At 44.5% G+C, this 11,527-nt stretch overlaps 1 protein-coding gene across 2 annotated transcripts in view; it reads right to left on the reverse strand.

The window, feature by feature from the left end:
• The window catches only part of LOC138852420 (uncharacterized), an 80,700-nt gene extending 70,321 nt beyond the window's left edge, over positions 1 to 10,379 (reverse strand). For both annotated transcript variants that reach the window (XM_070083053.1, XM_070083054.1), the window contains exon 1: positions 10,189 to 10,379. In XM_070083053.1, coding sequence (XP_069939154.1) covers positions 10,189 to 10,254 — 66 coding nt within the window. In that variant the 5' untranslated portion in view covers positions 10,255 to 10,379. The remainder of the gene's footprint in view (positions 1 to 10,188) is intronic.
• Positions 10,380 to 11,527: the final 1,148 nt, after the last annotated feature.

Below are 11,527 nucleotides of genomic sequence, written 5' to 3' on the forward strand. Positions count from 1 at the left end.
TTTTTTTTTTCAAAATTTCTTGGACACTGGTGCGTGACTTCAGATTTTGGCCTTGGACCCTGAAAGGGTTAAAAAAAAAAAAAAAAAAAAAAGTTATTTTTACCTATGAAATGGTAGAGAATCTTTTTGTGAATGTAATAAAACAAAAAGTACGAAATTTGATGGAAAATTGACGAAATAATGCTCTCGTGAATTTTGATGTGTCAGCGATATTTACGAATAGGTGATTTTGCCAACTTTGACTCCCATTTTAGGCCAATTACATTATTCCAGTCGACCAAATTCTTAGCTATTTCACTAGTATTACTTCTATTCTATCGATTGAGCACAAGAAATAGCCAAGTCAACTGTTTCAACTACAAAATAAACTGACCGGAAATTGGTAATTTGGAAAATTTAACACAAAGTTCAAAATATTCCAACTTCAAAATAGGGTCCAGAATAAACAATGTAGGTATTCCTGGCACTAAACTAACATTTCCTCTGTTCATTAGTTATGTTTTGAGGCTTTACAAATAAATTCCATTTTTATTTTTTACTCACACCAAAAAATAGAAGATTTACTATTATGCAATATTGTAATAATTGTATAAATATCATCACCACATTTGTGAATGTAGACGTGCAAGGTCGTTTGTTTACTCTTGAACATCGGCAAAAATTTAACATTTCCGCCACTTTGAGCTCAGTTTCAAGCCATTTCCAGTGCTAAAGCCAATCAAAATTATCTCTATTTCTGTAATGTCTTCCATTCTATCAAATGAGACCAAGAAATCACAAATACAACTATAAAAAAAACATACGAAAAAACACTGCAAACTCTGTTTTAATAAAAAATCACGGTCTCGTTTTTTTTGTCTCATTATACACAATGTGATGCAGGATTTGTTTTATGTGGTGCACACATACCACAGACATATTATCTCATATCTGGGCCCAAATTTACCACTCACAGTTTATCAGAGTGAGCTGAGCTCATGACGTAGATCTACGGTTTGGACCCTGAACGTAAAGCCGTAGATCTACGGGACGGACCCTGAAAGGGTTAAAAGCTCCTCAAAATATTCCTGCCATCTACCCAATACCTCCAGCTCCCCATCTACTAAGTCCTCTACTCTCTTTTTAACTGACAAATCCATTCATTCCCTAGGCTTTCCTAACCTATTTATCTCACTCCAAAATTTATTCTTATTCTCAGTAAAATTGCTTGACAATGCCTCTCCCACTATCATTTAATGTCCTTTTGCACTCCCACCCCACCCCTCTCTTCACCTTTCATTAACTCTCCATATACTCTGCCCTTCTTTTATCACTTCTGCTTTGTAAAAACTTCTCATAAGCTACCTTTTTCTCTCTAATCACACCCTTCACCTCATCATTCTGCCAATCAATCCTCTTTCCTCCTACACCCACCCTCCTATAGCCACAAACTTCTGCCCTGCATTCTAACACTGCATTTTTAACCCTTTCACTGTCCAAACATAGATCTATGTTCTCTCGCCCAGCACTTTGAATATTTTGAGGAAAAAAAAAAAAATTTTTTAGGGTCAGTACTTACCGAAATAAAGACCGCGAATTTGGCACTGGATGTTCGCCTCACAGCAACATGGAGTCCTGCTGCTTGCAGAAATGTTGCCGATGTACCTTGTTTTTTCTCTTTTTAATTTATATAATTTTTATGTTCTGATAATTACAATTTGTAATAGTTCTTGTGATTTCATAGCCAATGTTTGTTCTGACAATATTAAGTTCTGAAATAGTGCTCAAATAGCCACAGATACACCAACAGGTCAACATTTTCACCTGCCTTGGTCACATACTATTGTCTAGAAATATATACAACGGTGCAAGATGAGTGTCGCTCCAATGCTGAGAGCGCAGCAGTGGAGTGACATCTGATGATCGTGCACTGCCTTGGCTTCATTTGTTTACAATGTTACACAAACACGTGTCACTGTATCTGCCTGTCAGTCTGTCTAGCTCTGTCTCTGCTTATCTGTCTGTGTCTGTCTCTCTCAGTCTCAGAGCCACTCATGAACCAACAGCAATTACACACGATGCAAAGTCGTCATGTCTGATTCCTGAAGAAATGAAAATGTTTATTACTTTCCAGGCATGCTCATTATGCCTTATATCTACAAGCACAGTACAGACTCTCCTCACTCAGCAACGTACTCATTTACTGACGACTCAGACTTACAACGGGCTCTCTGACCAGGATGCATGCCTAAATACAGTGGACCCTTGGCTAACAAACGCATCGCATAACGTTAAATCCGCCCAACGAAGAGTTTGAGCATAAAAATATTGGCCAGGCTAACGATAAACTCGCCCAACATGATTCGTCCCGAACCCGACCGTCCAGCCTGAGTGCCCTGCCGTCAATGTTTACAAGCCAGAGTGGTCGGTTTCATGCATACATTCGATACATTTTGTATTATTCCATTGTTTATAGCGCTTGTAACTGCTAAGCCACCACGGGCCCAAAGAAAGCTTCTAGTGCCAACCATATGGTAAAATGGGTGAGAAATACAATTGAAATACTATCGTACCACGGTCAGCTGCTGCTACTGCTGCACTACCATCAGCTGTTGCTGCACCGTCAGCTGAACTACTCAAAGATGTGGAGAGTGTTGTTGGTGTGGCTTAACGAGAAACAATTAACCCAAAAGGGTTAGCCACCCAGGATAACCCAAGAAAGTCAGCGAGTCATTGAGGACTCTCCAACTTATTTCCATTGGGGTCCTTAATCTTGTCCCCCAGGATGCGACCCACACCAGTTGACTATTATTATAATCAAAAAGAAGCGCTAAGCCACAAGGGCTATACAGCGCTGCAGGGTAGGGAAGGAAGCAAGGGTATTGGATGGCAGAAGGGAGGGGGGATGATCAGCAGGTTACAGAAAACAGCGGGGCAGGGCATAGTACGGGGGTAGAGGGTAGCAAGAGATTGAAGTAGAAAGGGCTGAAGGTATCAGAATTTGTGAAGTCAGTCAGTTGTTGTCAAAAAGTCAATGAGAGAGTCCGGATGAAAGGTGGGTCCATCAGCGAGAAGGGAAGGTAAAGAGAGCAGCGGAGCGAAGACGATGACAGAGGTAAATTCTGCGTGCTCGTTGATAAAGTGGGCAGTCCAACAGAATGTGGCTGACTGATAATGGAGCTTGGCAATTCTCACAGAGAGGAGCAAGACGCCTCTCCATGAGATATCCATGAGTAAGACGAGTATGGCCAATGCGAAGATGGGAGAGAGTAGTCTCCCAACCTCGACACTGGTGATAAGGAGACGGCCAGTAACCTATACTCGGTTTAATAGATTGAAGTTTGTTGCTGAGCATAGTAGACCAACGTTGTTGCCAACGGGTGTGAAGGTGGGAAGATATTGCAGCAAAATAGTCCGTAAATGGAATACCTCTATAAGAAACTGGTAGGTCATGTACTGCTGACCGCGCAGCAGTGTCTGCCTGTTCATTGCCCTGTACGTCAACATGACCAGGGACCCAACAAAAAACAATATCTTTATGCTTGGTAAAGATGCGGCGTAGCCAAAGTTGGATATGGAGGACTAAGGGGTGAGGTGTATCAAATTTTTGTATAGCCTGTAAAGCACTAAGGGAGTCTGAGACAACCACAAATGATGACACAGGCATAGATGCAATACGGATAAGTGCTGTAAGGATGGCATATAATTCAGCAGTAAAAATACTAGCCGAAGATAGTAAATGCCCTTGTACGACGCTGTCCGGAAACACTGCTGCGAATCCTACGCTGTCAGAAGACTTAGAGCCATCTGTGTACAGCAATGGCATGAGAGTGAAAGTGGTCAAGAAAAAGAGAGCGGGAAGCGACTGTAGACAGTTGGGCTTTTGAGCAAGGGAGGGAGAAAGAACAGCAATGGCTCAAGAAAAAGAGAGCGGGAAGCGACTGTAGACAGTTGGGCTTTTGAGCAAGGGAGGGAGAAAGAACAGACTCGAACAGCTGGAACTTCCCAGGGGGGTAGGGAAAAGTGAGATGCTACATGTACATAGAAAGGTGGTAGTTGAAGAGAAGACAAGAGCGAATGAAGGCGAAGAGAGAAGGGACGGAGTAAACAGGGGCGGCGAACAAATAAAGAATGTCTACTAATATCAGTGACCATTCTATAAATGGAAGGATTGCGGAGATCATGAGAGCGTACATAGTAGCGCAGGCAATGGGCATCACGGCGATCGGATAAGGATGGAACGTTCGCTTCTGCATAGAGGCTCTCAACAGGGGAAGAGCGAAAAGCACCAAGGCATAAACGTAATCCTTGGTGATGAATGGGGTTAAGGCTAGAGAGAGTAGCAGGAGATGCCGCTGAATAGATCTGGTCACCATAATCAAGTTTCGATAAAATAAGGGTGGAATGAAGGCGAAGGAGGGTTCGACGATCAGCTCCCCATGAAAGATGAGCAAGGGTTTTAAGAAGGTTCAGCCGGCTGTGACAAGTTGCCTTCAGAGAGGTAATGTGAGGTTTCCAGGATAACCTACGATCAAAGAGGAGGCCCAGAAACTTGACTATCACGTTCAGGGATACGGGAGCCATAGAGGTACAAAGGATGATCGGAGATGACAGAGCGTCTAGTGAAAGTGATTTGGTGGGTTTTAGCGCTGGAAAATTTAAACCCACGTGTGGTGGCCTAATTGGAAACACGGTCGACTGCATGTTGGAGAGAAACTGTAATGAGGTGACAGTCAGCGCCTGCACAGGCAATAGCGAAGTCATCAACATAGAGTGATGACCAAATATTTGATGGAAGACTAGAGGCCAAATCATTAATAGCAAGGAGAAAAAGTGTTGTGCTCAGAACACATCCCTGGGGGACACCTTCAGCTTGGATAAAGTCCGGGGAGAGCACATTATTAACCCAAACACGGAAATGCCTGTCAGTTAAAAAGTTCTTAAGGAAGGATGGTAGATTGCCTCGAGGCCTAAGGAGTGGGCTTGGGCTAAAATATTATACCTCCAAGTTGTGTCATATGCCTTCTCAACGTCAAAAAATATGGCAATAACTGAGTGGTTATTCGCAAAGGCATTATGAACATACGTATCCAAGCGTAGTAAGGGGTCTATGGTAGAACGTCCCTTACGAAAGCCATATTGACGAGTGGAGAGACTGTTGTGCGTCTCTAAATACCACACTAAACGTCTATTTACTAGGCGTTCCATTACTTTGCAAACTGCACTGGTAAGAGCAATGGGACGATAGTGGGAGGTTTCATGTCCCGTAGTGCCTGGTTAGCAGAAAGGGAGAACAATGGCGGATTTCCACAGCTGTGGAAGAACTCCTTGTGACCAAATAAGATTGTAAAGGCGTAATAGGACTGCAAGGGCTGACTGATGTAAATGTTGTAGCATACGAATATGAATGTCGTCGGGCCCAGCTGCCGATGATCGACAAGCTGAGAGTGTTGCCTCCAGTTCATGAAGTGTAAAAGGCACATTATACTGTTCTTCTCTGAGAGAAGAAAAGTCCAAGGGTGCTAACTCTCTGGCAGACTTTGAGGAAAGAAATGAGGGGCATAGATGGAGTCCCTGAGAAATACGGACCAGATGATTGCCAATTTCATTGGCAACATCTAGTGGGTTTGCTATATCAACACCGGCAACCCGCAGAACAGGAGCCGGGTCAGGAGAATATTTACCACTCAGTTTTCGTACTTTTTTCCAGACTGCACTCAGAGGAAGCAGAGGTGATGGTGGAGACAATCTCGCCAGCAAGTGCGTTTAGCATCATGGAGGACACGGCGAGCGATCGCACGCTTCTGTTTAAAATCAAGGAGTCGCTCTGTGGTTCTATTGTACCGGTACCTGCCCCATGCAGCGCGTTTCAAACGTACTGCACGAGCACAAGCAGGAGACCACCAAGGCACGCATTTCTGAGAATGCCTGCCCGAAATTTGGGGTATAGAATGAGAAGCTGCGGTGAAAACGGAGGACGAGAAGAGGTGTAAAAGCTCATCGATGGAGGACGAAGAAGGAACCTCTTTAAAAACAGTTAGGTGTGAGTGAAGGTTCCAATTTGCCCGATTAAATTGCCAGCATGGGGTGTGAAGAGGTGGCGAATATGAAGGGGAAGTAAGAATTATTGGGAAGTGATCACTGTCATGTAAGTCCGGGAGAACAGACCAAGTGAAGTCTAATGCGGCGGAGGAAGAGCAGACTGAGAGATCGATGCAAGAGAGAGTATGAGTCCGAGGATCAAAATGGGTGCGAGTACCTGTATTTAAAACATGGAGGGGGTGGGTGGCAAGAAAAGCCTCTAACTGAATTCCACGGGAATCACAGTGAGACCCCCCCAGAGGAAATGGTGGGCATTAAAATCACCAAGTAACAGAATCGGTGGCGGTAATGACGAAACAAGGAAGGCAATATCCGGAATAGATAATGCCCGAGAAGGAGAGAGATATAAAGAACAGAGCGTATACCACCTATGTAAGTGGATACGGGCTGCTGTGTAATGCAGTGAAGTATGAACAAATAGCTGATGGTACGGAATATCAGTGCGTAGAAGAAGGGCACTTTCATTAAAGGCCCCATCAGGAAAAGGATCTGAAGAATACAATAAATTATAGCCTGAGATGTGAGAAATAACAGCAGTGTAATTTTGGTTCCTGTAAGCAAACACCAACAGGGGCAAACTGGGAGAGTAACATCTGAAGCTCACCCCGATTACCCGAGGCCGCGTATATTCCACTATAAATAGGCCATGATTGGCAATGATAAAGATACTTGAAATCCGCAGGTAAGGGTTCCTACGGACTAGAGGGGTTAGAAAAGTCCACATGCGGAGGCAGTGGAAAATGTTCAAGCAGCGAAGGAACGGTGCGCTGTGAAGAAAGGAGTTGCGCAGATGGAGCAGAGGAGGGAGAAAGAGCGGAAGGTGGATCAGTGTCCATTGATGGTTTGGTCTCTGCAATATATTCAGAGATTGCTTCAAGTGTTTCGGAATTCAGAGACGTCGTATGGGAGACAATATTGGAAATGGTAGGGGGAGGATGAGTAAAGATTGGAACTGTATTGGACTGTACCAAGGGAGGGGGGGTCGAAAGGGTGGAGGGAACTGGAGAAGCGTGGCAGGGGACAGAAGAGGCAGGAACCTGGGAGGTGGCAGAAGAGGAAGAAACTTGGGAGGGAACAGGGGAGGAAGGTACAGTACGAGGAGGAGGGTGAACCTCTACACTTGTAACTGAGCCAGTGAGAGGGGAAGAACCAGGGACAAAGACAGGGAGGGTAAAATGAGGTGGAAGATGGGTAGGAGGTGTTAACGGACCTTTTTTTGACTTTTGAGAAGTAGAGGGACGATTGGGAGGAGGTGTCGTACGAGGTCTCGTCGATACCGAGGCTTGTGAGAGAGAACTCGAAGAAGCAAGATTAGACTGAGGCGTTGAAGTAGGGACGTCTGAGCCGAGGACAGCAAAAGGATTAGATACAGGAGTGACTATGGGAGAGGTAACCACAGAAGTGGGTGTAGAAGATGGGATACCAGAAGTGGGGGGACGTTTTGAAACACGGGATAAGAAACACGGAGTCTCCCTTGGAGGCGGAGATGAGAAACTGCCATGGCATAAGGGAGACCTTCTGTCTCTTTGAGGTAACGGATTTCCTGCTCGTTTAAATAGACTTGACAACGGCGAGAGTACGAAGGGTGAGCCTCATGACAGTTAAGGCAAGAGGGAGATCAATTGCAAGACGTATTAGAATGGTCATCGGCACCACAGACTGGGCATTCGGCGATAGATCTGCAATATTTCACTGGATGGCCAAATCGCCAGCAATTTCTACACTGTTGTGGTGTAGGGATCACCTTTCGAACTTGTAACCGACGTCCTGCTATATAAACTGAGGATGGGAGTTCTCGGCTGTCAAAAGTTAAACGAGTCACATTGCTAGGGTATCGTCTCCGCCCGCGGGCAGGAAGAACGTAAGTGTCTACCTTGAGGATTGGGAGATCTTGGAGTTCCAGCTGTTCAAGAATGTCAGTGCCACATGTCTGGAAATTTTGTTGAACTATGGTATGGGGCAGAATGACGGTACCACTACAAGAATTGAGGGAATGATGTTTTTCAAGAGTGACAGGAACAGTATCGATATGGGAAAGACGAGAGAGCTCATGAGCCTGGGTAGCATTCTGTACGGTAATGATGCACGTACCGCTCTTAAGAGCATGAAAAGAAATATCTTTACCAACATGGCGTAGGAGTGCCTTGCCAATACTATGGTCAGAAAGATAGGCAGTAGAGGAAGTCGGTCGTAAAGTGAAGAATTTAGTCCATTGTTCAGTCTGAAACTGAGCGTGGAAAGGTAGTGAAGGACGTGTCGATCATTTCTGAGAAGAACGAGAAGGTGGAGAAGTATCATCAGCAGGTAATTGTCATTGGCGTTTAGGCGTGGGACCAGAGTTGGTCCGACGTGGAACGGGTCGGCGATTTGAAAATTGCCGCACCGTAGAGGGAGAGGCCGGAAGCATAGTCAGAGGAGAGCGAAGGTCCGATAAATCAAAGGAGTCAGTCGAGGCCTCAGTACCTGAAGCAGGTGAGGAAACAGCGCCGGCAATAGGTACAGAGGCATTAGGAGTGTCTGAAGAGTGGTCCAAAGACGAGGCGGGGTCAGAACGGGGTGCGGTATCAAGAAGGGGCCCGGGGGTAGTAGGTTCATGGACTAGGGCTGCCATGGTTAGGTTACTTCTTTCTTTTCGTTTTTAAGAAAAAAAAAAGAAAATAAAAATAAAAAAGAATAAAAAAAGGGGGGACCGGGGAGGGATAGTTCCTAGGAGGAATGAAAGGGCCAGAAATCTCCCTCCGCGCCCAAGAGGACCTCAGCACCGCAAGTAGCGCAGATGCAGCATGGAACCCGTGCCATACCCTACCCATCATGCTAGTAAACTAACAATCCGGGATAGCAACCTCACATCTGCCGAGCTACCTCGGTGGACAAAAGAGAGGGTGGCCGGATATCCGCCACAAAGCATACCTCCTTCGGCCACCACCCCCGGAATCCGAAAGGTGGCTTCCAGAGATACACCCGTCGCCCGAAAGACACCCAAAGCTACTCCGGGATACCGGAGAGGGATCGGGACATCCCCAGGCGATCCTGATTCCACGGCAAACTACGCCACCGCCAAGAACCTCAACGGAATGGGATAGACCCCGGTATCCTTTCCCCTACCTAGGAACTAGCGTGCCTGTGGGAGAAATCCCAAAGGCCAAAAAGAGGAAGGGCAAAAGGGAGGGGTGAGGAGGAGGAGGAGGAAAGGAAAAAGGGGAGGATGGGATAGGGGAGGGGAGATTGGGGGGTAATTAGGTTCGGTCTGAGGAAGAAGACCGACAGGTCTAATTCCTCAGACCAAGAGCCGCTTCACCACGCCAAGGAGCCCCCCTTGAAGAGGACTTGTGCAAGCAGCAGGACTTGATGTTGCTGTCAGGTGAGCATTAAGTGCCAACTTTGCAGCTTCACATCTCAGTAAGTAATGACCCTAATTTTTTTTTTTAATCCTACAACACTTAGAAAAGTGTGCTCTTTATTTTCATTAAAAAAAATTATTTATTTATTTTTCAAAATATTCAGGGCACTGGGGTAGTGAACGTATATATATGTTGGACCATTTACCGGTTAAGTAGCTGTGCACTTCACCATTGGATAACAAGATGCCGTAGCAGTAAATTTAGAAAAAAAAAAAAAGCCAAACAGATAACATTCCTTTTATAAACAGATTGGTGGAATAATAAAATAAATTGAAACCGGTAATAGAAGATTAAATACAGCCTCTCCTCAGTGATGGAGTTCCATTCCTAAGAGCACATCAGTAAATGAATTCTTCACTAAGTGAGGAGTATGCTATAATTGTAGGAGGTTTGTGTCGACTATCTTTGATATTGTTTTATTGTCACCTTTGCACCACTTATAACATTGATATATTTTTAAATGGTTATACATCAGTGTTCTGTATATTGTAATAAACAACAGAGGAAATCAGCTCTAATATACATTATTTAGGCATGCATACTAGCCAAAGAGCCCATCGCAAGTCCAAGGCAGCGGTAAACGAGTAAGTTGCTAAGTGAGGAGAGGCTGTAACTAGAAATTTTGAAGGTGACAGAAGTCAAATCGACTCAAATTGCCATAATAAAATTTCATCAAGTAACTGTATAGAACAATGAACTTATTTACCAATGAAGTATTCTTGGATTCCTCTTTGGCTTTCCCTTCATCTGTCTCACTTTTCTGGGCCTGCATTTTTTGTCGAGCAGCCAGAATGTGAGCCCTTAAACTGCTGCTGCTTCCACCACCACACGTTTTACCCTTTCCAGAGATAAGTTTAGTCTGTGTAGTTCTCTTCTGAAATTAAAAAAATAAAAAGGAAAGCTATTAAAACTGTTTACTACACTGCCCCTTTACTCTGAAAGCTTTTCTCAGCACCCCTTCCCATTATTTCCCCATCAGTTAGAAACACTGTAGTCCCACACCACTACTTTAATCCCTTCACCTGACTAATCTTTCCAATTCTTACATCACTCCCTGCTACACCAATTGCCCCTCCTCTCCAAAATACTTACAACACCCTCTCCAAACCATCTGCCATTGCCTCCAAGTTTCCAGAAGTGGCCTGCTGATCAACTTGCCAGTACATGCAACTTGTCTACTCACGGAGTAAAGGGTCAAACATCATTAACCTACATTAACCATTGCAGTTACATTAAATCTACAGCTAGACCTAGATAAAAATTTGACATTAAAACAGGCCAATCATAAGTGGATAGAGTAGCAGGGTAATTAATTGCAGAAGACTCCAGACCTTTCATCAACAATCAGGAAGGACTCAGAACTGCCTCCACTGGTAGGCACTTTCCTGAGCCAACATGTCAAGGTGTCCAAAAGAATGATGGAACAAGATGAACCAGTGTAAGTTAAGACACATGTGTAACATTTGAATATCTTAATTACAGACGTTTTGCCATCCAGTGGCTTTATCAATACAGATTCTAAGACATACAGTCGACCCTCAACTAACGGTGGCATTAAGTAACGGTAATTTTGTCTAACGGCGCTTTTTGCCGTAGAAAAAATGCCTTAACCAACAGTGAAAAACTTAACCAACGACGTTTGTCCAGAACGTGTCAACGTGCCCGGAGCGCAGCCTGAGCAGGCCCAGCCACTCCACGAGTCAGTGTGGCATTGTTTACAAGCTCTTGCAGTTGGTTTCCAGGTGTGCCTCCCATACAGTTTGGATAATTCCACTATTTCTAGCGCTTATAACCACTAAATAAGCCAACATGGGTCCCAAGACAGCTTCTAGTGCCAAGCCTGTGTTAAAAAGGGCAAGAATTATGATGGAAATGAAGTCCTTCTGGAAGGGGATTCTCCTTCCAAGCATTAGACAATCCTGAATTTCCCCTGCTGCTGGCACATCACTCATCAACAACTCCACAATAAAGGTAAGTGGCATTTAATTATTGTTTATTTTTCATGTCCCATTCCTTTCCATATGAGGAAATGTATATTTCACGTA

The sequence above is a fragment of the Cherax quadricarinatus genome, chromosome 8, assembly GCF_038502225.1.
Source record: "Cherax quadricarinatus isolate ZL_2023a chromosome 8, ASM3850222v1, whole genome shotgun sequence".
NCBI lineage: Eukaryota > Metazoa > Arthropoda > Malacostraca > Decapoda > Parastacidae > Cherax > Cherax quadricarinatus.